At 41.5% G+C, this 27,793-nt stretch overlaps 1 protein-coding gene across 2 annotated transcripts; it reads left to right on the top strand.

Annotated features, from left to right (window-relative positions):
• On the top strand, nt 1-24,178 carry wars2 (tryptophanyl tRNA synthetase 2, mitochondrial). 2 transcript variants are annotated; one of them, XR_005895381.1, is made up of 7 exons: nt 1-105; nt 11,175-11,435; nt 14,591-14,671; nt 16,602-16,684; nt 19,851-19,969; nt 22,340-22,840; nt 23,965-24,178. XR_005895381.1 is itself a non-coding variant. In XM_041057348.1 (6 exons), exons 1-6 carry the CDS (start codon nt 1-3, stop codon nt 22,786-22,788), a joined length of 1,098 nt encoding a protein of 365 aa, XP_040913282.1. In that variant the 3' UTR covers nt 22,789-23,800. The 2 variants fall into 2 exon arrangements, 1 of the variants encoding a protein (XP_040913282.1); XM_041057348.1 differs by lacking the exon at nt 23,965-24,178 and having other exon boundaries at nt 22,340-23,800.
• Nucleotides 24,179-27,793: the final 3,615 nt, after the last annotated feature.

Below are 27,793 nucleotides of genomic sequence, written 5' to 3'. Positions count from 1 at the left end.
ATGGCGCCCCCCGTGCGGACTAGCTTGAGACATGTCTTCAGATTCATTCAGAAGTTTAATTCTCCTAAAAGGTCTCTCTGCGCCGGAGCCTGTCCGGAAAACAAGGTAGGTGCTGCGGAGAAAATGTTTTTTGAACCGAGAGAATCACGTTTGTGTTTGTTTGTCGAATAAAACGCGTCGGTCTCTCTTTATGTGGACACACAAACTGAAACTTTGCTGTATCCGAGTCTGTCATGCACTCCCCCTGTTTACAGAGTTTACTCCAGTTTTTAGCTTCATATGTTTAGAATTCATATTTCTTTAATGCAGTTTTATTTAAATCATCTGGTTTATTAGTCTTTGGATTAACAGGCTGTTATAAGTAGTGATCCTTTGAGCAGGTGTGATAGCAGACTGTGGTGTAGAGGAGGTGTACTGTTTGTAAAGGAGCACACCAGCGCGATACACAGATGTTTGAAAAGTTTTGGCCAGAAAATAACTATACAGTAACTGTGGCATGTGCAAACATTTGGAGGAAGTGTGGAGTGTTTCTTTGGGTGGTCCTGGGTTCCGGTCTGCCAGCTGGGGCTTTTCCCTATGGAGTTTGCATGTTCTCTTTGTGCTTGCATGGGTTCCCTCTAGATCAGAGGTGTCAAACCTGTTCCACAAAGGGCCGGTGTGGCTGCAGGTTTTTGTTCCAACCAAGCAGCAGCACACCAGACTTGACTCATTTAATCAACTGATCTCAGTCTTCAGAAAGCTGATTGGTCAAACTGTGTGTTCTTGATTGGTTGGAACAAAAACCTGCAGCCACACCGGCCCTTTGTGGAACAGTTTGACACCCCTGCTCTAGATACTCCAGCTCCCTCCCACACTCCATAGACATACATCTTTGGTGTAAGTGGTGACTCTAAATTGTCCGTAGGCCTAGACGTGAGTGTGAAAGACTGGCATCCAAAGTTGGCTGGGATTGGGATAATTATTTTTTTGGAACCCCATAAATGTCACGTAAGGACAAATCTGCTGTGTCATTAGTGCTGATTAACAGTTATAATTAGCTGACAAGTTAATCACTGATTCTCTGATTGCTGATGATGATTGAGCTGAGCTGTGTACCCAGAAAACCTAATTGGTGCTCCGTGATTGTGATGAAAAGATTCAGTCATCCAAAGTTTCTCTGGGGCTGGGATCCAAAGTGCAGCATTTCTTCAGCAAGTATGCATTAGGAAAGTAGAGTTTTTATGATTAGTCCAGTGCTTTAAAGTGTAAATGTCTCTGCAAGTTGTTACTGTTACTTTGGTACTATTAAAAAAAACATAAAAAAATAAAAGTACTAAAAATGTAAACATATGTGGGTAATACTTGCAGGAATTGCCAGGGGAGGTTTTTGTTATTTACAGCAGCTGCATTTAGTTTGACAGCAGAAAATGTTTTCAGAGATTTAAAACCTCAACAGTAACTGTCGTCTCTGTTGTCAGTTATCAAAGAGTGAAGGTTTTTCTTACAGTGCAGATGAAGGCAAACATGGTTACACCCAATCCCTGGGGCAAAGGCATTCTGGGAAATGGAATCTGAAGTTGAACTAAACAGGGCAAGTTGTAGTAAAATGTGCTTCTCCAATATTAATAAATAAAATATGTCGTCACATGAAATAAATGTAATTGATAATGTTAGGCTTTACCTGGCATAGGTTTTACAAAGCCATGAAATTATGTTGTTGTTTTTTGCAGTTTGAGTTAGATTTTTATTTTAAATTATTATTTATTACCTTCTCAGCTCTGAATGACACATTGATGACACCCATCATTGTTCATCCTTGACTCAAATCCTTGTCTATTGAGTTTATTTTGTGCAGTTTCCTTTCTTGGTCTGGCAAGTGACATCATTTCCTCAGTAGCACTCCTTGAGTGTAACTTCAGTGGGTTCGAGAAACGCGCCGACTATAACTCATCTGAAGGTTTCCTATTATTGCACGGCTGCCTTGGAGAAGCAAATGGGGTGTTAAGGCAAACAACGAGTCCCATGGCTCACGTAAGAATAACTGGTGCATTTCAGTACAACAACGATGCTAATTATTGAGCTGTTCTTGCATTACAGGGTAGTTGAGAACCTCACCCATCTGCCCAAAGCCCTGTAGCTGGTTGATGTACGAGCTGTAATACAGTATGTGCGTTCACCGCTGTCCCGTCTGTGTTTTGTTAAGGCATAGTCTCTGGAGAAGCAGGAGAGGTGTGCAACCAGGGGGGAGGAAGGGGTGGAAGTGGGGAGGACTCAAAAAGCATCGCAGCAGTGCTTCATTACCAGCAATAACATCAGAAATGAAGTGTTGGTTTTCATTTGTTTTAATTTTCTCCAAATGTGGACGGGTGAGTGCAAACACCAGCACCCTCACAATGTCCCGAGGTGTGATGTGCGTCAAACAAGATGCTTTTTTGGAGGTTTGGAAAATGTGTTTAAAAAGTCACTGAACCTCAACGGACTGACACAGAGATGAAGTGTGACCTTTGTCGGTTGTTTTATTTTTTGAGAGCAATGTTTGTGAGACAGCTGTGGTTTGCTTTTAAAATCTTGTCACCTGAGGTTAAAATTTGCTGTTAATAAATTAGATAAAAGAAATAAATTAATAAAAGACATGGATGTTAACCAGGCAGGGAAGATGTAAGAAAAGATGCTATTTGAGTTGCATGATGGGAAGTGTAGGATCCGTTAGTTTCAGTAAACTCAAATTTATGAAGTGTCAAAGATAATACCTATTACAAGCTACAAGCCAAAAGAAATACCCTCAAATACCTAACTTACAACCCACTGCTAAAAAAACGTAACATATTCATTTACATGTTTTTTGCTAATGGCTAAAATAAATGATAATAATAAAATTAGTTATGTAAAATCAGGGCTTAATGTGGTCTTGAATACAGGATTTGTTGTTGTGTAGAAGTCTTGCAAATGTGGTGCAGTCTGTTCTCGTAGATTCTAGTTCTGTCTCGCTAATGAGAGTTGTTCTTTATTCTGACATACAACTGATAAAGCTTGAAGACAAGGCCAACAAAAAGAAAACATCTTAAGAAAACAAGCAGATATTTCGAATTTGGACCAAATATTTGATTAACTAATCATTTTTAAATGCTTGAAGCACTTCATGAATTACTTTAAGCAGAGTAGTGAAGTAGTCATTGTGTGTCTCTGCAGCCCTTCCGCCTTACATTAACCTCCAGCCTCATGTCAGCTGTAAATACGGGGCTCCCCGTTCAGTCCTTTGCCTGTGGTCCTGTTATTGGCTGATATCAGTCATGTCAGCCCCGGGCTCCAGGAAAGAGGAAGTGACTTCTAATTTGCCTCTCTGTTCTCCTCGGCTCCAAATTCACTTACTCGGGTGTCAGCTAAAACCATTAGAGCGGCTCCCGCACCACATGGGAGAGGCCGGCGAGAGCGAGGAAACATGGCTTCCCCTTCGAGGATGTTCATTAACTGCCCTATTTATTTTCAACTGTCAGAAAAGCCCGCTAATTCTCAGCAGTCCCCTCTGTGTGATTAGGTCTGTCATAGTCATTCTCCCGCCACGGCCCTCACTCAGACTCTGTGCACGTCACCCGTTTCTTTAAACTATCCCATATATCAACATTGTCCTTTTTTTTAAAAAATTCATATCTAGCTGAGTTTCTACCTAAGTTGAATTACAGAATCAGTCTGGGGACGTGCCCACAATGGTACCTGGGGACTCGTGCTAGTTCTCCCATGTTTTCATTTGTGCCTGATCCACCCCCTTTAGCTGAGCGTCTGACATTTTTAATTAAAACGTACCAAGTATCTGGTATCATGCCTTTGAGCTGCACTCAAGTAAATGGACACTGCTTTTCCAGGAGGAAATGACTGGACTCTTCGGAGAGAGGCTGCTGGTGGAGGTTTGCCCTGAGTGTTACCATAATTACATATTGATAAATTTATTAAGTGTGTGCCGGTTATTTTACTTTATTTTTTTTTTTTTGCTGTGTTGTGAGTTTTCTGTGTTTTTCTGGTATTATTAGCTCTCCTGTCAGTCATTTGTTTCCTGCGAGTGAAATGAAATTAAACATGTCCCATTGTCAACACAGAAGGAGAAGGAAGTGGTTAAATGAAAGTATTTGAAACAGTTTGGACAGACCCACACTGCATGGAAACAAGTAGCTCTGGCGTGAATGTGTTTGTCTTACAGTGAAAAAGAGTTACATATAAATTCATCTAGCCTTGATTTTTCCAGCTGCACACAGCTGCTCTATGTGGGATCGTGGACAAAGGCAAACGGCTTTGGTTTTAACGGACCTGAACTCACATTCAGTGTTAGTCAGCGACGCTGGTTTTAAACAGTGTGTGTGAAAGATAACAAAACTGCTGAAGCTGCTATCAGGCCTGATTTGTAACCTGCTGATTTTACATGACAGCCGGTAGCTATCATGGGATGGATGTTGGAAATTATTTTCAGCTATATAAAATATTAGACTGCTGGGGCGTTTTCAGACAGATGTTATCACTGCATCAAAAAAAAGGCAGGACAAAGAAACACAAAACAAGGTGCAGGGTCGTCGGCAAAATAGATGATCAAGCTCAAGTTTTCTCGCAATGCAGCATCATTTGGAAATGCGCTTTGTTGGCCAAATCAAATGCATGTAAGCTTACAAATCCTGTATTTACTTATTATTGCATGTGCTGTAATTCTAGTGTTTACCTTGTGATTGTTAAAACAGAGTATAAAATCATTTCTGCTGTGATGGCTCAGAGTTGTAAAATCCTGCCACACAGTTTTATAAACTACCATGCAGTATTTTGGCATCGGAATAGTCCACGAACTCATGGATCATTTACTGAAACTGGGCTTCCTGGATTGTATGTTCTGTACTTGAAGCCACAGGGATGCAGTGCAGTGTTCACTCTGAGTGCTCACTTAAACAGATTGCCGTAGCACCGTGTATTTTTTCTGATATCTGTTTGTAGCAGCTGAAAATTCATTCCTGACTGAGTAAACAATAGTGGACAAAACTTTCCTACCACAAGGTCCATTCAGTATCTGATCTCCAGCAGATGGAGATTTTGCACATTGGTAATAGAACTGCTGATGTTCTAACTAGTTCTAACTAGTACTGAATTGTTTAAATCTGTTTTATTATTAGCTTTGGTGCCACATAGTGTCAGGTTTATATGTCTTTAAGTTTACCGCTGCATATTCTTCTATTTGTTGTGTATAATTACATCAGCAGGTAATGTGAAACTGTTATTGATACACTATCAGTTGTCAATGTTTGTCACTCCCCATAAACTAGAAAAGCCATTAGACGTTTATTTTCTAATGAGGCAGATTCCAGTTTCCTGTCTCGAGTAGGCACTGCTCCTTTTGGTTATCCCACCTCCCCACCAGGCTGTATTGAAGTCTGGGCCCTTCAGAAGCTGCAGCCTGTTAGAGCTGGAGGCTGGGGCTGCCTCCCCTGCCTGGTTATTTTTGGAGCACTGTCGGGCCCTGTCTGCGGGGAGTGCTGTTTTTGAAGGGCCTCCAGTCCCATTAATCAGCCGAGGGACCCCACGGCGCGAGCGGGCCCCGAGCCCTGGCCCGCCACACTGCAGCGTTCTGTTCCCGTACCCCCGCTCTCTGCACAGTGTGAAGCTCAGAGGAACCTCATCAATCTCACCTGTCTCACACGTCAACCGCAGATTTAATCAAACGCTCCTTTTGGGCCTTCCCCTCCACTCCCCCTTCACTCCCCCCCTCTCTGGGAGGAAAAAAAAAAAGAAAAAGAAAAAAAAACTGCCCAAGATTTGACTGAACTGTAGTCACAGTTTTATTCTTACTTGTTTATTTATTTATCACATCCATCACATTCTTTTCTATTTTTCCGTCTCCTGCTTTATCCACAGCAAAAACATTTCTTAACGTTCTTGCCAGTGGCCCCTTTCACACAGCTTGTTCGGGGCGGGCATGTTGTTCCACCTCGCTGTTCTCTAAAGGTACGAACATGAAATGGGGGGTATTGTTGTTCTGGCAATAAGCCGGCAGCAGAGGTAATCACCGAGCCTGTGTGATGGGACAGACTTTGTTCGGCTCAGTGTCAACAAGCAAAGCCGGCATAATGAAGGGTCCTCTTAATGGCAATATAGCGGGATCTCTGTTTAAAAGAGACTTATGTGTTTTCTCTGTGGTCATATGCACTTTGTTTCAAGCTGTGGTGTGTCCCCACACTGGGTAAACACACACATACACTCACACACTTTTAAAATGGGGGAGGTGGGGGTTGTACAGTAAACCCCATTTCCTTTTTGATACCTCACTGAAGTGTAGCTCTGTTGGTCGCTCGCGTTAACAGGTCCCAAAGTGAGAAAAGACAGAGATGAAGAAAGATACAGAGGAATGGGGGGGGGGGAGGTGTGTCACGCTGCATGTCAGCATGATGCCGGTGTTAATGGGGTGCATGGGGCGCTCAGGACAGAGGAAGAACACTGGATCCTGTGTGTCGGACAGCCTCCATCTGTAGGCCCATATTGATTCTCCGCAGGTACGGTCAGATCTGGAGCTCTTCCCCGGCCCACAAAGAGCCGCCGGTAATTCACAGCGGGACAAGCTCCCAGAGGTGGTTTTGAGACTTGTTGAAATTGGCGCGGTAAAATGGAGGGGACTGTCGGCCCCGCTCATCAGCCCCTCGGTGAGAGAGATGTCAGTGGGCCGCTCCAGGACTCCCGGGCTCTGATATGATGTATGGACCCTGAAAAGCAGCCCAGAACAGATCTGAGAAGAGAAATCCACTGTTTTGCAAAGGCCTAGCTCGACCGAAACCATGGCTGTGATTGATAACATGGAGCAGAGCGAGGCAGTAGGCCTGGACATGCTGGAAGCTGCAACTGCGCGGTGACTACTACTTAATGAAGGAGACAGAGAAAAAGTATATTCAGTTAAGGGTAAAAGGTTTGTTCGACTAAACACCCTTCATGATGTAATTCAGTGTAGAAGAGCATGCAGTCAGAATGTGCACAGTGTGGATACCTTAATTCAGACAACAGCTAGTAAAACCCCCGTCCATGTTCACTGTGGAGTTTACTGGAGTTGAAGGAATTTGAGTGCACGGCTTTATAAATCTGGCTAAAAGAATTTGCATGCATACTTCTGTCTTTGTGCAGACTGTGTGTGTGTGTGTGTGTGTGTGTGTGTCTACACACAGTTTAGCTTCATGCATCTGATCCCAGCTGCCTGCTATTTGTCAGCGTTGCACATTCTTCTTCAAGGATGTAATTTAATTGTATCTTGCTCTCACTTAAATGATAATTCAACATTTGTCCTTTATTTGCCACAGTGCAGTGGTTCCAGGGCTCTGGAAGATGTTGGAGAGAAAAGGGAAATGTTTCCTGGAACTAGATTTTCTCTGGAATTGTGGGAAACCCAGTGTTGATTCCTTTTAGTCCTCAAACGAAGTGAATCAGCTCCAGTTGACCATTGTTTTTCCATTTAATAATGCAGCTTGAATGCAGGACCTGGTTGCGTTACTGTTGTTTTTGATGGGCCCTCTGATAGTTTTCCTTCCACCCGTTTTGATCCTTGATGCGAGCTGTCAAATTCATTTGGACAGACACCTTCACAGCTTCGCTGATGTTGATGTAGGCAAAGACTACGACACTTGCGGACACACGTCTGTGTTTACACATGACCTCTATCCCCATGGATATTACCACATGCATACACACACTGACAAATGAACACATATTCCCGGAAAGGTACTGCAAGTGTGAAAACATGCCCTTTTTAGTGTGCGTAACCTTCTAGCTGTTGGCGTTAATGTCACACACACACACACACACACACACACGGTACGTAATGCATTCAGCATATGGCAGACGTGGATGAAGAAAGCTTTCGTCACCTTAGTGACGATATAGTTCGACAGCTCCGAGTCTGTCAGTGTAACATATGAGGAGAGAACAACCAGCGTTTCCCGCGTCTGCTACATGTCATCAACAGGCCCTGAAGTGACTGTGAGACAGAAGGAAAGAGAGGGAAGCGAGAAAACAATAGGAGACGTGGCTTTGCTCTTTTATTAAAATGGGTGCAGAGGCGTAGTATTTTTTTTTTTATCGTATTGGTCGTATTGAGCGTGGTGTACCTGTTTCCTTTTGTTGCTCAAATTTTTGGCACAAAAAAAAGTTTTCTTCAGGTCAGAAAAAAAGCAACTGTTTTTGAGCCGCCGCTCAAGGGATGACAAAGTTGTCGTCAGCTGGTCGGCCAGACGTCCACTGTTTCGGATATATTTCCATAAGATATTGTACAAACATCCGTGTTCAAACTTTTTACTCTTCTAGAAAAATCTCAGCATCCACGGGTTGAATAGGGAAATAATGTTGTACATACATTCATGGTTCCCAGATGATGAATCCTAATAACTTAATAAATAAAGCCACCATCAGGTCAAAATTTTAATTTGTACCATGTCTTTTTGTTTTGACTGAATATCTGCAACCCTAACATTCCCATCAGCCTCAGCTGTACGTCCATTTAAGTGCTAATCGGTAAATGCTCTTTTTTTTTTGTTTGCATGTGTTGCCCAAATTTTTGCCCCTTATTTTGTGATGGTTTCTGGTCTTAGTTAACAGGTTTAAAATCACAATTTTTAATCATTTGAACTCCTCGAGGTGCGTTTGATTTATCTTACTGACCACAAGGTGTCATTTCACGTTCAAGACTTGAAGTCAAGCTCTGCAAGTATTTGAATGTTGAGAAGAATTCGCTTGCACAGGTTTAATATAGTACATGGCAAAAGTAAGCTAGATGATAATATTTTATTACTGTTGGCTTTGCAGTGCGGTATTCATTACAAACATTAATTGCTTTACAACATTTACTGTCTCCTCTGTCATCATGCAGCAGTTGATTTACATTTCTGTGTAACCCACTTTCTCCTCCAACAGCTGTAGAGTCAAATGTTTAAAGACGCTTTCCTCTGACTAAAGGTAACACGGAGGTGTCTGGTGAAGCCGCGTGATGCGTGATAGCCCCACGATTGCCCAGTGGCTAGTTAGCCGTGCCGTTGACTCTTATTTAACACTCGATTGGCTCAAATGACACCATTACCATGTCTGCATGGTCTAATGGCTTCCCCTGGGGGCCAGAGCGGAGGGGGAACATGCGTTTGGCGTGTCAGCTCGAGGTGAGAACACACATGAGCCAGACTCGGGGCCCCGTCCGCACCCAAATCAATCCTGACACCTCTTAAGAGGCTCTCAGCATCAATGGCACTCCAGCACAATTACCCCGTCGGTAATGACATAAGCACCCAGTTCCTTCCTGCCTCTCTCTTGCCGGGCAGCGACCGGCTCCCTCAGGCCAGTAGACGGAGACTCTGTGGACCACGCTGGCCTCAGAGCAGTTGTTACTTGATCGCTCAGGGCTGAGAGATGGAGAAGCTCTGAGCCACGCTGGTCAGAGGAGCAGCTGTTATCTGATTTCAGACGCTGTGCTGAGCCTGTCCCTCAGTCAGATTGAATGTGATGCAGCTCAGCAAGCTGTCAGGATAACTGATTTCCGAGCATCGAGCAGAGAGGATATCCTCTGAAAGCTTCAGGTTTTAATGATTAGTTATGATAACCTTGAAAAGTGCAGCCGGGGAACATATGATCGCCAGTCAGATTTTGAGGTGATAACACGGAGGTCCCATGGGTTTTCTGGGAGGTGGGGGGGGGGGGGGGGGGGTTAAAAATGGGCTTCTCTGTTGTGATGTCCAGGTGTTGCTGTTTACAACCCATCAACACAGCTTACATCGAGCTAAAACCTAACCTCATCATAACTGGGATGTTTCTCTGATTCAGCGATTGTTGAATAAGAGAATTTAACACAAGGGTCCTGTTGCAGAGGGCTCAGGTGAAAAACACAAAAAGGACGCGTTCCTCTTGGATTGCTTTTTAAAATGAACAGTGTAATGCTACTTTTTACCTTTAGAATTTTATAAGGAGGAATTGTGGGTGTAATGCACATGCAATGGTCCCTGGGATTGTTGGCCCTTCTGTTATTCCGGAGGTTGTGGACATCATGGGTGACAAAGACATGAGCCCTCATCACCTTCCCACCTGTGCACTGGAGCATCCTGCTAAGCCACAACACAGCACTTCTGCCGGGAACTGAACCCCCATGTGTGTCACCCAGACCATTTCTAACTGCCCAACAAAAACACAAGTTCCAGTCTGCGTCTTCGTGTTTTTCTGCTCTGTTAAAGCTTAAATCTACTGTGTAATGTCTTTGGTGAAGAAGCCTTAGATTTTGGATTCCGCTGAGGTTTCTTGTCTCATGGCAGGTGCCGCTCTGCTTGCCCTCTAATTGTATCATGCGGCTCTTGGTGCCACAAGCCGTGGTTAAGACTGTCTTCCAGCACAGCCAAGTGAAAGCCAAGGTTCAGCAGAGCAGGCCGATGCCAGAAGGAATCGGGCAGTCTGGTCTGGTTTGGCCTGGCCGGGCTCTGCAGAAAGAGAAACACAATGTTTGCCCAGTGATACAAACACACGAGTGATCTCCCTCCATCTTTTAGAAGTGGCGAAGAGCCTGCTGCTGTCTCTGCTCCAGCTTTATTAAATAAGGTTCTTGTTTTGATGTTGGTGATATTGGTATATTTCATCTATTTCTGTGGGCCTACGTCTTTCGGTGTCCGTCCCTGTTGTGGTAACAGAGGCCTTGAAGTCGGTTGGATGGATATTAAGTGATATTGTTGGCCAGTGAGGTGATGCATTCTTTGTGCTGCATGTGTTTGGGAGAGAACAGAGGTGCTAGCCATGGAGTTAGCATCTCAGTAATACAAGCGTGACCGCAGCTGGCCTCCAACCTGCCAATAGTTTAACACCAACACTCTGCAGTCTCCGCAGGCTTCTTTCTAGTTCGGGACTTTCTCACCTTTTCACCTTCACCCTCTCTCTCTCTCTAAAGACTGGTCTCTTCTCTTCTCTGACTTAAGAGTTTCTTTTCTGTCTGTTGTTTTACCTTTATTTACTTATCAGTTGTCATCAGTTGTAGAATTTTTAAATTAACAAGTCATTGCTGCATTGATTTTGAGACTCTGGTGTTTTGACTTTAAGAGAAGGCTCAGAAGACATGATTCATGTGTGCATGGTCTTTATTTTTAAAAAACACTAGCACTAATAAAAGTGTGAGATGCAGATGATCTTTAACTAATACCCTACATATATTCCACTTCCTTCTGCAGGAGCCTTCAGGAAGTGGACGTGTATTTTCTGGGATCCAGCCCACAGGGGTGCCCCACCTGGGCAACTACCTGGGTGCCCTGGAGAACTGGGTGGCCCTCCAGAACCAGTACCCGTCAGTGCTCTACAGCATTGTGGACCTGCACTCCATCACCCAGCCTCAGGACCCGACCCAGCTCAGGAGCAACATACTGGACATGGCAGCCAGCCTGCTGGCCTGTGGCATCGACCCCGCGAGGGCGATACTGTTCCAGCAGTCTAAGGTGGGCAGGGGACAGATGAATGGGTGGTGGGATGGATGTTATAATCTATTACTAGCAGGAATACAGATTTACCTCACAGGCCTAGTGTAATTTTGTTCTCTGTGTAACAGTCACTGTGACCACAGTGTAAATGTAAAGTAGGTAATTAGCATAAAATAACTGTACATCTGTCCATTTAATTTACACGGAGACTGATGTTAATGGACTGAATGTAAATGTTTTGCCATTAACTGCTCAGGTGCTATGATAGATTTAAGGCCACGTGTTCCTTAAATTAGCTATAATTTAGGGTTGTAAACATTATGAGGGTAATGCTGTTCAGACGTCATGTTGTCGGTACATGTGATAAATGCTTCTTTGAGATGTCAGGCTTTCTCCCCCAAACCATTATTTTGTGGGCTCTTCAGTTCATCTTTCCCAGTAAGACGTTGGGATTTTCTCACTTCACAGAGTCTTAGGAATGCAGCATCAATGTGTTATAATGAGTGAAAGCTCCTTCTCCCAGGAAAGAGAGACGCTAGATGAATAATTCTCATGTGCAGGAGCAGAAGAGTAAAAACAGGGTGGACCAAAAAAAAAAAAAAAATGCAATGCAGCTTCAAAAATGATCATACAGCTCAATCAGCACATCTTTAATAAAGTTTCTACAAAAACTAAGCAGGATTTATTGCTATTGCCTGTTGTATGAGACTGAATAAGTTTTAGCTAGGTGTCCCTAATTAACTGACAACTGAGCTCACGTCTCTTTTTTTCAGACGGCTTCTAGTCTCTTTCCAAGTTTGTCATCGAGACATTCGGTCGTCTTTGACTGTTTATTTCGCCTCTGTTGACTTTTCAGTGTTTACATACCGACATGCAGGCCAGCTCTAAAACTCTCATTTGATCGCTCCTGATTCTTATCTCTACTTTACTCTATGGAAACACACACTACCACAAAGTCTTGCTTCAGCCCTGTGAGGCAGCTAAGTAGGATAATGACAGATTCAGTGTTTGTAGCACACAGCTGATCCCAGATTTCAGGTTTTAATTCACAGTGATGACGCAAAGTGAAATCACAGCTGCTTGGTTCTCCCCTGATACTGTGTGTGTTTTGTTTTCTTACTCGTAAGTTTACAAGTTTAAGTGTGTGTGTATGTGTGAGAAAGAGTGTGAGATAGTTCAGTCCATCTGTGTTTCTCTGCCACCCCCTCCCCTACACACACACACACACACACACACACACACACTCTCATCCAGTCCTATTTTTATTCCTGTTTAGCTTCATGCCACATAACTTGGCAGCGAGGCGACCCTCCTGTTGAACACGCCTGCTCCACATGTAAAAATACGACCGCTGCCCAAAGAAAATACTCGACTTGAGCGAAAAAAAAATAAAAAAAAGCAAAACTAGTGATGAACCGAACTCAAAATGGTATCAAAAATGAATTTAAATGAATCAGCAGATCCACAGATCCTCTGGGATTTCTAAAAGTATTAAAGAGAAAAATAGATTTACTGTGTGGGACCAACTGTTAGCTGTTCCCTAAAATCCCATATTTATCATCTGAAGGACTTGTTGCCATGGCTGTATGATAAGTCACTATCAGTGTAATGCCCATATGATCCGTAACATTAGCACATCTCTTGTTGCGGTACATTCTTGCCATGAAGCATGAATAGAAGCCTTGTTCTTCCCAAGCCTTTAAATATCAGACTTTTATTGCACTTCAAATCATATCCGTCCCTTCCTGCACTGTCATCGACATCTGTCCCATCTCTTGTCTGTCTGCAGTATGTAATGAATACCGACCCCCTACATGTTAGCCTCAAATCCTGGTTTATGTCCCTGCTGTCTGGTGTTGACGTCACGCTCCCCAGAATGCTTTTCAAGCAACAAGAGAAAAGGAGGATGGTGAGACAGCCAGTGTCCATAAACTTTAATTTGCTGAAGCAGAAGGATATTTCCTGCATCCCCACTCTCTCTCTCTCTCTCTCTCTCTCTCTCTCTCTCTCTCTCTCTCTCTCTCTCTCTCTCTCTCTCTCTCTCTCTCTCTCCATGGAAGCGGATATGTTGGAGTTAATTTTCCACTGCCAGATGCATAAGCTACGCTACATCAAGTCACCTTTTAGTTGCTCCTCAGCAACATTATTATTATTATTGTTGTTATTATTGTTATTAATTGATTTGACCACCAGGATAGTTTAAAAAGTAATTAACTAATTTAATAAACAAATCAACTTAATTTAAAGGGCAGATGGACAAACGTATGCAACAACAATAAAAGCAGATGGTGTGTTAAAAGTTACAGGAAGTTTGAATTGCATCCTGCTGAGAGATTTGAAATGCAGCTGAAATGCAGCTGTTAAAAGTTTGCACAGACTCTGGTTTTAACCTTGATTTAACTCTAGTTAAATAAAGGTTCAATAAAAATATATTTACTTCTGAACCATCAGGATTTCTGACTTTCCCCAGATTACTGACTTCAGGTGTTTGGTTGAGCACAGGTGTGAGCTGGCGCACCTGTCCTTGAATGAGTGCAGGATAGAGGACAGATAGAGGTGTAGAACAGCAGTACTATGCTCTGCCACTTGGAGGCGCTAGGGAGTTACCCTCCCCTTTCTCCTTCACAGCTGTCTCATAGCAGAACTCTCCATCCATTCTGTTTGTTTAATCTCAATGCTTAATTTATTTCTTCTATTTATCTCTCGAGCGCTGCTCTGTGGTTACCAGTGGTATTTTTCTTTTTGTGTAATTGGACTAAATAAACATATGTTCAGGATGTAGATATACATATTATTTGGCCATTATGTAAACGTATATATTTACCTTATATTGATTTTTTTTTTGTCTCACCCTGCCTTACACACCAACACTAACATTTGTACACAGCCTAGTAGAAATGAAGAATATAACTAAAAGAGAAGAAGAAAATCCACAAAGAAAAAATACACAACAAATTCCAAACTACAGGAGGAACAAACATAAATTTATAAATGTAATGTTAGATCTAGAACTGCATGATTCAGTGCCAGAAAGGGGAAGGTGTGAATTGCAGAAATGCAGCGTTAACATTCGTGTGCCTGTGCGTTTGTTTCTACGCAGATTGTAACAGGTCATTGTGTTTCTAAAATTGACATCAGATGTGTCCCCACCCCTCCCTCTCTCATCCCTGCAGGTGTCTGAGCACGCTGAGCTCTCCTGGATCCTCGGCTGTCTGACCAGCATGCCCCGCCTCCGGCACCTGCCACAGTGGAAGGTAAGATTTTAATATCACCTGCAGCAGACACACACACACACACACACACACACACACACACACACACACACACACACACACACACACACACACACAAAAACTGATCAGACAGCTGGTGAGTAAGGCTGTTAGAGCAGTTACAGAACCAGCAAGTTCTTTAGTAACTCAGCTCCTGGTAAATAGCAAAATTATATAGATCTTGATAATTTAAGTACTGAGTAATATTTATGATTTTGTAATTCATTGTGTGACACGTCAGATTTTGTGGTAAATTGTAATCATCTCTGTGTGTGTAATTCTGCTGTGGCTGCAAATTCGTGCTGACCTGATTTGTAGCTGTATTTAAATGTGATTATACAAATTGCACACAGCTGTTATAGGTATCAGATTATCTAGTCTTCCTCTAACAAGCATCTATTAACCATTTAATGTCGGTTAATAACCGTGCATTACTTTATGATAGACAACAATTCTATAATTTATTTGTCATTTGTTCTGCCAGTACTTATAGTAGTGTTTTTATCTGTAAAATAAAAAATGCTGCAACCTGCTGTAACAGAATATGCACTACAATGCTGTTCTAACTGCATTATAGTTTGTTATTATACATTTAAGTGTTGGTACAGTTAACTGCTTATAGGAGGACGTAGTGTTGCCAGCAGAAGAAAGTCACTTCAGTTAATGTTTAAATAAATATACCCATGTAACAGTCTTGAGTAAGATGACATTTAGTGATTAAATTTTAAACAAAGCGCAGAGTTTAAAAATGATCAATTTTGCATTTTTAGAGGGACATTTTGAGTAAAGTGTCGTTTTGATTTCCTTATCCGTTGGTTTATAAGACTGTGGATATGACACAACGAACATCTGAACCACAAAGACTAAAAATCTTCATTTTCAAGCATCAAATAAATAAATACTGAAGCAGAGATACTGTACGTAACTCACTGCTCTGTACTGGAGTTACAGTGACTGCTGGTTGCTGATAGACTTCAGAAGAGGTCACAGATTACTTACTGAAGGTTTAAAAACATAGACTGAACTTTTTTTGAGACAAAATGGATTCCTCTATCCAAAACTGTTCTGTGGAGATCCAGTGCCAAATAATATTTTTAATTGACGGATGTGAAATCAGATTGAGCCCAGCCCCTCATATCCTGTTACTTGTTGCGGTCATATCTTCTTTTTTTTTTTTTTTTTTTTTAACGTAACTAATCATCAACTGAAGATGAAAAGTATTTGTTTCATAGCTGAATGCAATTAAATATCTTTAAGATCCAGCCTGGATTTCTGTGACTGAAATAGTTTTCTGAAGCCAAATCTTTCATCAAGCAAACTGCAATCTGAAGATGAAGATGGTTCCTTTTATAGTAAATTGCATATCTTGGGATTATTATTGAGACTATATGTTTATCAAAGGTTGGACCTCCTCATTCTCCCTCACTGGTTCAGAATCATGCTGATTTCATTATCGCCACGTCTTCGCTTAACTTCAGTTTAATAGTTGCAAATTAAGATCGTATTGTGTGTTTTTATCGTTTTATTTCTCCATTCCACCTGCCAGATTTTTCAAAAGTCTTATAATTACCGTTATTTTCTCCAGCCACATGCAGTTTTAATACATGATGAGAGGGAGCGAGAGAGCCAGCGGTTTCCTGTTCCTCGTCTCTGCTGCTACATCGAAAACACCTTTTTGTTTACCCAACAGATGAGTTGATCTCAAACATGGTGGAAAATGTCACGTGAACTCATCCATACCCCGTTTGTCTGAGAACCGATGAGTCGTAAAGGTGAAAATGGCTCTTCCTGGGGGAAAGAAATAGTCAGCGAGTTACGCTTTCCCCGTTTGTTTTTGCTTTGTGTTTAGTTTTTCTTTTTACCTTTTCATTTTCCTCTGTCTAAACTTGATTCCCTCCATCTTTTCCTCCAGATGAAGAGCAAACAAAAGAACGAAGGCAGTGTTGGTCTTTACACGTATCCTGTCCTCCAGGCTGCTGATATTCTCCTTTACAAGTGAGATCATGCAAGTAGGATGTTGCGTGTGTGTTTGTGTGTGTGTGTGTGTGTGTGTGTGTGTCTGTGTGTGTGTCTGTGTGTGTGTGTGCTGTCAAAAAACTTTTGCCATTCCATCTTTTAATGCGATATTGAGCATCATTATTTTATTATTATATTCCACACTCCAGTAAATCTGAGTATTAAAGCCCATTAAAGGACGAGTTCACAGTTTTCCCACCAAAACTTATTTAAGTGTAGTTTTCTATTGTTCATCTATGTCCCTGCTCTAAGGATGGGTCATGTTGTGTTTTCCATTAGTTTTTTTTTTTTTTTTTCCTTAATTTGCTTCAGGTGCAAATGAAGCTGAGTGAAAAAGTAAAGTCAGTACATCCTGGTTGAGAAAACATGGTTTGCAGCCATTCTCATTGTTAGAACACACCGACATGTGTGACCATCCTGTGTTCAAAAATAGATTCATCCTTGCACTGGAAGGCCGAAATGATTCACTGTGTTTAATCTCAAGCTGCAAAGTCATCACTTTCTAAAAACAAAATCTGTTGCTGAGGTAATCGTCTGCATGATTATAAACTTTGGACCAACGAGATCTGAGTTTTAAAAAAGTGAATTTATCATTTTAATACTGTAGATTCCTCCGATTGAAGGTCTGACTTATGTTTTGTTTTATTACCTATGGTGTCAATAATTTGTGCTAAACAGTTTTCAACAGCGTGTTATTCTAAATAAAAAGAAATTCATTACTTTATATGAAATAAAACATTTGTCTCAGTGGGAAACGAGCAGAGACATTATTTCATAGAGCAAATGTCACACATTATGAGACTGTTGTTTAGGACAGTGTCTGGAGCTTTGTGACTTTCCACCTTGGCTAAAATACTTCCTGGGGTAAAGCCTGATTGGCCAAAAACACCAATCTACAGACTGTTAGTTTGCAGTTGCTGTGGTATAATCTTTTTCCCCCAACATTTTAAAGTCAGTTCACTTACACTGTATTGGAAAAAAAAAAATTAACCAATGAATTTTCTCACCTTTCTCTCCATGCAGCTATGTTTGGTTTTATTCATCCAGGTTTTGAAATCTTGTAAGACTTGTTTCTCCTAATAATCTTAATAATCCAAAAAACATTCCCTCGTCAGAGTCATTGTAATTCCAAGTTTCCAACTTGTAAATAGCATTCACATCAACGTCTAGGTCGTAATCACGACTGGGCAGCTCAGATTTTCTGAAAGCTCTAATATTTTAGACTTGGTGCTTTAAACTACAGATGTGCCTGAAAACAAAAGAAATATAAGAAAAATAAATAAACTGCCTCACATCAGGAAAAGACCGTTGTCAAATGTGATTAAACCCACATTGAATTGATAACGTATTAAATTGTAAGTGCACAGTATTTTAATCCACTCTCATACCACTGTCTTCATAACGTTAACACTTGCAGGTCATTAACCTGGAAACGTTTCCCTTCTCCCTCATCCTTTCCAAATCCTGTGAATATTAAATAAGAGACAGAAATAGCAAAACTTGGACCAATTAAAAATAAAATATATAAAACATGTTTTTATATAATTTGTTTGAGTCAGCCCTTTAACACTCCTTAATGTGTTTAAATTCCACCATGCTGAGTTGTTTTACTTGGGTTATGGCATGTTCCAGATAAATATTAGTATCAGATTTTAATGCTGGGACGTTGTCTGATGCAACATACCGTGGCATGCAAAAGTTGAACTGATCTCCAAAAGACATAAAGTTAAAGATGAAACATTCTCATTTTTATTATGTTCAATTTTAGAGTGACAAAAAAAAGGAAAGGAGCATCATGCAAAAGTTTGAGTTCACAGATAATTTTTTACCAAGGTCTCAGACCTTAATTAGCTTGTTCGGGCTATGGCATGTTCACAGGCATCATTTGGAAAGGTCAGGTGATGCTTTATAAAACACTCTGACTCCTCAAACCTTGTCCCAGCGATCAGCAGCCACAGGCTTCTCTAAGCAGCTGCCTTGCACTCTGAACATTGAAGTGACTGAATGCACACAAAGCAGGAGAAGGCAGTAAGAAAATGGCAAGTAACAAGAACGGTGGAGGCCAAGTGGAGCTCTGGAAGACCAAGAAGACTTTCAAAGAAAACTTCTTTTCAAAGAAAACGAATCAAAATCCCTGTTTGGCTGCAAAAGACCATCAGGAAGATTTACCCGACTCTGCACTGTTCTTCATCATAAGAAGGAAAACCAGTCCTTTGTCCTCACCACAAATTTCAGCATCACAAATTTACAAGGGAATATCTGAACAAGCCTGATCCATTTTGGAACCAAGTGCTGTGGACTGATGAAGTTAAAATAGAACTATCTGAGCACAGGGAACATTTCTCTGGTAGAGGGAAGAATGGATTCAATTAAACACCAGCAAATTCTGGAGTCAAACATCACACTGTTTGTAAAGGAGCTGAAGATAAAAACTGGATGGCCTCTACAAAAGGATAATCATCCTAAACACACCTCAAAATGCACAGAGGACAACCTCAATAGGTGCAACCGTCTGTGGACAGACCTCCAGAGAGCAGTGCATGCAAGATGGTCCAAGAATCTCACAGAGCTAAAAACTTCTTGTATGGGTGAAAATCCCACCAACGAGAATTGCTAGAATCTTAGTTGGCTGTGAATCAGGTCTTTTACTTGCTTAGCTATTCACAGAAACAGTCAGCCACACCTTTGCATGCCACTGTTGTATTTTTATTTTTTGTATGATCTGCAGGTTGAAAGTGTGCTGGTGTTGCATCAGTAGATTTTGATGCGAGCCCAGTCAGTGATCGCATCAGTTGGTGGTTTCCTCAGTGAAAATGAACACTTCAGCCACACATTTCTAAACAACTTAGAACTTCTCTCCTCAGCTGTTTCTATTTGAACCATCAAACAGCCAAAACCTAATTTCCTGTAGAAAAAAAAAAAAAGCAGTAGATAAAACCTCATCTCTGATGCTGTCCGGATTTTATTAAAGAGAAAATTAATGGATCGCTTCCTCCCGAGTGACAGCTGCAAAGTTGCTAAACCATTGCTGAAGAGGGCTCCAGCAGTGACGCCAAGTGTCTCTCGCTGTGTGTTTTAACTCCTGTGCTGTCACTGCGCACGGTTGTGTAGGAAGCTCACGTTGTGCTGTGGTTCCGTCTCTCAGGTCCACTCACGTCCCCGTCGGAGAGGATCAGGTCCAGCATTTAGAGTTGGCCCAGGATCTCGCTCGCATCTTCAACCACCACCACGGAGACCTGTTCCCTGAACCCCGCGCCCTGCTGAGTAAGAACACACATACACGCATTTACAGGCACATACACACACCACGTTTCATCAGATATGGGCTTTTGAAGGGCAGCTAGCAATAATGCAATAGCTCGTGTGAAGCCAGTGACTGGTGCCAGCATTCAGTAGCTTTTCATTTTTATTTTCATGCAAAAAAAATGTATTCAGCGGTTTCATTGGTTTCCTTTTGTAACTGGAAAAACCTCATGACACATTAAACTCCTTTGAAACACACTGAAAGGTTTTTTTTTGTATTAGCAGCTGTTTGAATGATATATTAACCCTTAATTCTGATTTTTCCACAGGACATGAGGTTGTTGTATTTTATGAGAGTTGAGATTTTAAACAAATGGAGATTTTATGAGATAAAATCTCCATTTGTTTATCAAGGAGCACGACTTTGTCTGTAATTGAGTCCATAAAACTTTTTCTTAAAACAAGTGAATGAAATCACCAGTACAGTCAGAATATTTTGACCAGCTTGAACAGAAATCAGCTTGTTTCTTCTGGAAATGAAAAATGTTTCTGGAATTAAAGATTGAATTGAAGACATTGTTTTGATAGAGAGACAAAATAAACTTGATTTTAAAAAATACTGAAAACAGGTTTATTTGTACTGGAAATAAGGCCACATATATTTACTGCACTATCAGATTTTATTTTGTTTAACTTGTTATAAGGAAATAGCATTTTACAAATTCAGTTACCTAAAAAGATGACTGGGTCTTTGCAGTGCAGATCACATTTTGTCTGGTAGCCATGTTGTGTTCTGTTATATTTTCTGCTTCTGTTGGTGTATAAACTTTTCTCTCTGCCTGCCCCGCAACAGATTTATTTTCTGAAAAAAAAATTGTCCAGCAGACAAACGGAATAAGAAAAATACAGCAAATGGCAGCAATTATCAACATCTATTTTTTCACTGGTGCTTAGGCAGCATTTTTTCAGTAATTCTGGTTATACGCCTTTTTAACTTTTTTTCTGCCTTTATTAAGTAGCAGCGTCTCTAGAGAGATGACAGGAAACAAGGGAGAGAGATGCAGAATACCAGGTTTTAAAGGTCACACCAGGTGAATTTCCGCCGTGGATGTGGCGGCTCATGGTTGACATCTTAACCCCTCAGTCACAGAGTCGCCCTTTTAGAGATGAATGAGAAAGGCTTTGCGTGTATCTGCTTCGGGGAACTCGGGATGTGAGTTCCCTGAAGCAGATACGGACGCATTTATCTTTCAAATTCTTTTGTAAGTGACTTTTGTTTTTGTCTCTTTTCATGACTATTTTTTTTCCTCTTTAATAGGTTATAGCACACACACACACACACACACACACACACAAGATGGAGTCAGTCATGTGTGCAGTGCAGCTTTGATTAAAGAAATATTTTTTATTCGCCTTGTATTAGTAATAATGGTAATAGATTTGGTGGTGGTGGGAGGGGGGGGTCATCAAGAAGACTTTGTTTGTGTGTGTCCCAGCAGTGTTTCGCTCAGACTGGTGGGTCCCATCTTTATTTCTTGGCTGAGCTGCCAGTCACCACCTTCCCTTTGAAACCAAACCAAAGACTATTTTAAGATTTTTTTAATTTGCCTGAAATAAGGACGTCTCAGGGTTGATATACAGCATGTGACACGTGGGACGGATGTGGACTGTTAGCATGGGAGAGAAAAAGAGCTGGAGCTCGCAAGATGGCGGATGGATGAGCTGGAAAAATAAGGAAGGAAAGGAAATCCCAGCTGCCTCATTTCAACAAAATGACATTTACCATCTAAAACTATTTATTTATTTGGAAATGTCATGATTAGTTAAGCAATTTGGGTGGGGGATAAAAAAAAGGACTAGTCAGCAGCAATTTTGATAAACAATTACCAAAGTCATATTTTAAGGGAATTCTTTATAGGACGAGGGGACATGTTAAAATCGCTAAAATCTCTCTGATGTTTTCTGATGTCTAAAATCAAGAAGACAGAAGCTGATGAAGAGTTGATAGAAATGTTGCTGCACCAACCCAGCTGTCTCGGTAAACTCATGACATTTAGCTGCAGGACCTGCAGTGAATGCTTTATGGACTCTTTTTGCTCTGGTTTTTGGCAAAGGTTTCAGGCAAAGTACGTGCTGCCCCACCCTCTGACCGGTGGAGGTTGTTGGAGTCAAACAGCCTGAAAGGAAAATTTCTTTTTTCCTTTTCTTTTTTGGATTACAGTATAATTTTCTTCTTCCAACCCTACAGCCTTGTCCCTCAATCTCTAGGACCAGTGATTCTCGCAGCTGAGTTTTCTGAGTTTTATAAATATATTTAGAAATGAGTAAAACTGTTTGTAAACTCTTTTCTCATCATACTGATGAGTTTCTCAATCTGATTTCCTTCCACAGGCTCCACACGAAAGGTCAAATCCCTCCGTGACCCCTCTGCCAAAATGTCCAAGTCCGATCCCCAGACAATGGCGACGATTACCATCACAGACTCTCCCGACGACATCGCCTTCAAGTTCCGCCGTGCTGTCACCGACTTCACCTCTGAGGTCACCTTTGACCCGGAGACGCGTCCAGGTGTGTCCAACCTGGTGACAATCCATGCTGCCGTGGCGATGATCAGTGTGGAGGAGGCGGTGTCCCAGGCCAGAGGGTTGGACACGGGAGCTTATAAGAAGCTTGTAACTGAGGCCGTGATCCAGAGGTTGACACCCATTAGAGAGGAGATCGAGAGGCTGAGGTCGGACCAGGCTCACCTGGAGGCAGTGCTGGCTCAGGGGAACCGCAGGGCTCGGGAACTGGCTGCACCGGTCCTCAGAGAGGTCCAGCAGCGAGTGGGATTCTGCTGAGAGGCAGCGGGGCTGGAAGATAAATCCACATTTATGCTCCAGGTCTTGCTCGGTACTTAACTGCTGCTGACTGAGTGTTTACATTCCTCTGATTGTCTAGGATGTAATGCATTTAGAACTGAATGTGTTGAAATCAGCGTGGAAAAGACCCAACTGCAGACGACCGTGTGTTTAAACTAAAAACTCTCTGGTGGACGACCTTTTACAAATTATTTATCTGCCTTTGAGTTTCGGCTCTAAGTGTTTCACCAAACACCACACAGACTTTTGGTCTTTGTAGTATTGTTTCCAGCGTTTTGTCTCATTGTCTTCAGTGCTAACTGTGCTCAGCCATACTTTAACTCAAAGAGGTAACATTTACTTATAAAATTATACTTGTTTGGTTTGACTTCAGATACAAGTTGAATTTGGATCACAGGTGTTGAGATCTGATGTTGTATCCCACCGTCCATGGTTCTGTTCACACTGGCAGCTCAATCTGATTATCACCTTAAACAATTTAGGCCAGAACTCTAACATCAGCCCGGGCCAATCTCCACACGTTCACAACAGACAGCTGTATATTGCAGCTGTTTTGTTCTGAATTTTTTTTTTTCTGTTTACTGTTTATGACAGTAACATACACTCACTGACCAATTTAACAATTACACATTTACAGTCTGTTGTAATTCAACACAAGTCTGCCATAAATTCTACCTTTACAAGGCAGTAAATGTGTAAATTCAATTATATTTTTATTACTGAGGTCATAGTTAAAAGGTGGACTGCGTTATATTTTCGGGTTTTTCTATTTTTAGTCCTTCCCATTCACAAACACAAGGGGGGCCAGAATATTAGAAACACCTCTGAATGCAGTGCAGTCTATTTCAACGCCATCACTAACTTGGACGTCAGTGTTAAAGTATGTAATAGACTGAACACCTCAGCGACAGAGTAGAAAAACCTGAACATTATAGGCATCATAAAGCGTTGCACAGGTGTACCTAATAAAGTCTTTTTGCTTTTACTGCTACACACAGACCCTGCTTTAAAAAAAAAACATTCACAAATTAAAAAAAGAAGAAACAGCATCTGGATTGTCTTCAGCTTTAAGAGTTAGTTGTGCTTCTGTAGCTAAGGCTATAAGAATAAATATTCATATATAAAAAACTGAAAACTTTTGTCTTTGTAACCCAGTAACTGCAGGGACACTGTCTCAGCCTCGCTGCTCCAAGACCCATCATCACAGCCTCATGAGGAGCCCAAATGTCTCGAGTTCACAGGTAAAGACTTGAACGTGAGCACTGACACCAAGGTGATAGAAGGGTGTGTGATGGGGAGAGTCACCTGGAATTCTACCTGTGCTTGTCTGGTGGTCGTTTGCCGATTTTACTGTTTTGTCTTTTTGAGCACTGGGGGAAACAAATAAATGAAAATATATCGATACACAAGTTTTTTACTTTGAATCCACAGACACACACGAGTTTTTCCACACATCTCTGTTGATAAACGGCCACAGACGCGTAACACGTGACTAATTAAACTGTGTACACACACACACACATACACGCTCGCAGGGCATCTGCAGCAGCGCTGGAGCAGGAGCAGTGACTTTAACACAATGTCGTTAATTTATTCATTTTCTTTTTTCCACCATCATCATCTCTTCATTTCTTCCTTGTCTTTGATTCTTTCTCTAATTTCTACCTGTGTTGTGTTTTCCTCTGAGTCTGTGGAGTTAAACTGTGCTGAGATTTTTTCCATCTCGGTGTTTACCTGGGAACAGAGCGCGTCCTCGCTCGGTTTATTTCTTTTTCTTTTTCTCCTGCTGGCATACCCAGCTGACAGATTATAAATGAGAATATATAGACTACACACACACACAGAGCACCAGGCTGTAACTCACAGCGACCTGTTCGGACCGCGGCGTTATGACAAATCCAGGTTTCCGTTTAAAGTGGCGCGGCAGTGATATAAGTGGCGTGTTTTAATATGAAAGCGACACCGTAACTGAACCGTTTTACGCGCAGGAGTAAAAACTTTAATGGAGGCGTAATAAATATTTCTTTTTTTAAAGAAACTGGTAAATGGAAAGGGCGTCACATGGAAACAGACACAATCCGCGCAGAGACAAAATAAATACATATTAAAAAAATGAGACATTTTACTGATGCTGAACTCAGACTGGGTCCATGCGCTGAGCAGAATAGGAAACTAGTAAAGTCTGTTAACCTTCGAACATTATAGGCAGTTTACACAGGGACGCTTTGGTCTGTGGAGGACACACTTGAGTTTGATATTAAATTATTAAAGTTTTTTAGTGCGCTGTCCCGCAGTAAGCTACAGTGAACTTAATTTATGATCAGCGACTTTATGAAAATTATGCTTTATGCGTGTATTGTATATCATAAAAATGCGTGTACATATTTGTGTGTCTGTGTAGGATAGATATGGAGTTAGGCTGCAGGAGGTTACAGTTTTCTTAATTCACTGTCTCTTATTTATGACCATAATATCTCCATGATAATCCTGCAGTATTCCTATGAGATGTCAGCTGTGAAAAATATGTGTCGTTATTTCATTAAAGGATAATTGCGGCTCTTTTGGCCTCTAAACCCGATTGGCGGAGATGTCTCGTGTCCACGTTTCTAAGCACTAGAAGCAGAGGAAACGCACGCACATCCAGCGTCCGGGAGACATTTAATAATTTATTTATTTATTTAGTTTCCGGTCATAGCATTAGAATTTAACGTTTATCCAAGCAGCGTGACATTTTTTTTTCATTTCTTAACGACATCTGTGCAACATCCGTTCGAGATTTATTGTGCTATATTTGAGTTCACAAAACAAAAGCAATGGACAGTGTGGACGTTTTTAGAAAACGATCACGGCTGTGTAATTATGGGCCATTGTCTCATTCCTTTCTTCGTACGGGGCTGGTCTGTAAACCCTTTAAAATATAACTTATATTGGAGTGTTTATCGTCCGATATGTCTCCAGAAATTTCTTTCATGTTTCAGGAAAGTTCAAAAGACGATTGACCAAATGGATGAACCAAATCTAACCACGGGCTGTTTATTTCTCGTTTCATCATTACACACAGGAATGATTGTGCACACGATCAGAATATGTTTCTCTTCTTCTTCTTCCTTTTTTTTCTCCACTCTGTTTTACTGCCCCGGCTCGTTGTCTCCTGAGGAAAGTATCTCGGTATAAAAAAACAAAGCGGCCTCTGCATCTGTCCTGCGTCCTCGCGTTTAACGGGCACACGTGAGGCTTAAAAGGGTGAACTCTGACCTTTTTGGTTGTGATCATCACGGTAACACAATTTGTCGTTAAATGCACAATTTAACACCCGGAACAACAACCGACCGGATGTGGCTGATTTTGTGTTTTGCGCCTGTAAATGAACCTCGCCCCCAAACAACCACCACCACTAACACACACACACACGCTGCTGCTAATGCTAATTCACTCCAGCACGTTACTACATGTGACATCTGTGTTATAAAATCTTCATGCTATTGCGTTCCAGTCCGTGTTACACTGCACTTTGCATGAGCTCCTATTATTAATCGCGTACAGATAGAGGACACTTCTTCTGTCTGAACTGTTTTTCACCGTCCACTTAGTTCTGCAGTATCTTTTGATACTTAGCCTATAATATTTATATCACATCTATAACACACAGACAGAGGACGCTGCCTCGTCACATTTATCTTGTTTGTCTCATGTCGTCGTGTTTCCTGCTGCAGGTCTCTGACAGTTCAACAACAGCATCATTTCGTTGTGTTCCTAAATAAATTGTCTTATGTCCTTTGCTTCGTTGCACACACGCTTCCAGCACCAGCACCTCCTGACCAACCAACCTTCACATCTTCAGCTCCTCTGGGTCTCTGCGTTTCTCCCTCTCTCCACTCTGCATTCAGAGGCTTCGGTCCTGTGAGGGGACTCACTCGCTGGCCTGAGGCGGACGCTGCCGAAACAGCCCGAGAAGCTTTCTTTCACTAATTCAACATCAACGACACGTTCGAGCGTTTCCGCCCACCTTCCACGTGTCTGACTTGTAGGATGAAAAAGGGGGTTTCTGGTTTGTGAATCTGTTTATGTGTAAAGTGTCCAATGATCTCTGGGTTTGGTTAAAAGAAATGGAAAAACCAAAGAAATTTGGCGAGAATAATGTAAAATTATGGCAGAGGAATTCCGAAAATGTTTGAGAGAAATTGAAATTAAACAAACCGCTGGAGAGATTTATCCGAACTGGTCCAAATCAAATGAGAATCAAAGCGTTCAGCTTTGACGCTCATGTTTGGGTTTTGGATGACTGAGATGCCATCGGGGCTATAATTGGGATCTAAACAGCAAACAGTTGGTTTTAGTTTTTACTGCTGGTGTTTAAAGAGTTTCCTCCCACAGGGATTTAACCCCCCCTCAAACCACCACCCACCTCCAGCATAGTCAGGGTCGCGCGCGCTCACACGCACTATGTTTACTTGTTTACTTTGCCAGAACTTTACGCGCAAACGTTCACTCGTACAAAAGCATTCAAATTGCACGAAAGCAAGAACCAACGGTTCATAGCAGCATAAATTCTAATCGAAATATTATTCAGATTATTTCAGTCTGCTTGTTCCTCCACGATTCTCCGATTAGGAGCTCAGTAATTATTTTTAAGCTCAAATCAAATCAAGTGTTCGCGGACACATTATTTAAACTGAAAGAATTGCAAATAAAATCTCAACGCAGAATAACGTTAGTTTACATGAACCTGTAGCTTTTGCTGATGAAAAGTCGGTTCAACGTAATATAAATTCTTATTCAGGAGGAAACCGTGAATTTATGTGACCCAAACGTTTTGTTTTCTAGAAACTGTCAGTAAAATATTCCGACAAATTTTCAGCTTTTTTCCTCCTGTTTTATTATGATTATTATTATTTAAACCTCTGTTGCCTTTATCTTAATTTGTCACAATGTTCTTAACTTCATACCACAGTTGTTGCTCAGTCATAATCCGGATGTGCTTCGC

Source organism: Toxotes jaculatrix, chromosome 15, assembly GCF_017976425.1.
Source record: "Toxotes jaculatrix isolate fToxJac2 chromosome 15, fToxJac2.pri, whole genome shotgun sequence".
Lineage (NCBI taxonomy): Eukaryota > Metazoa > Chordata > Actinopteri > Toxotidae > Toxotes > Toxotes jaculatrix.
This window is presented reverse-complemented; position numbering and strand designations above follow the sequence as displayed.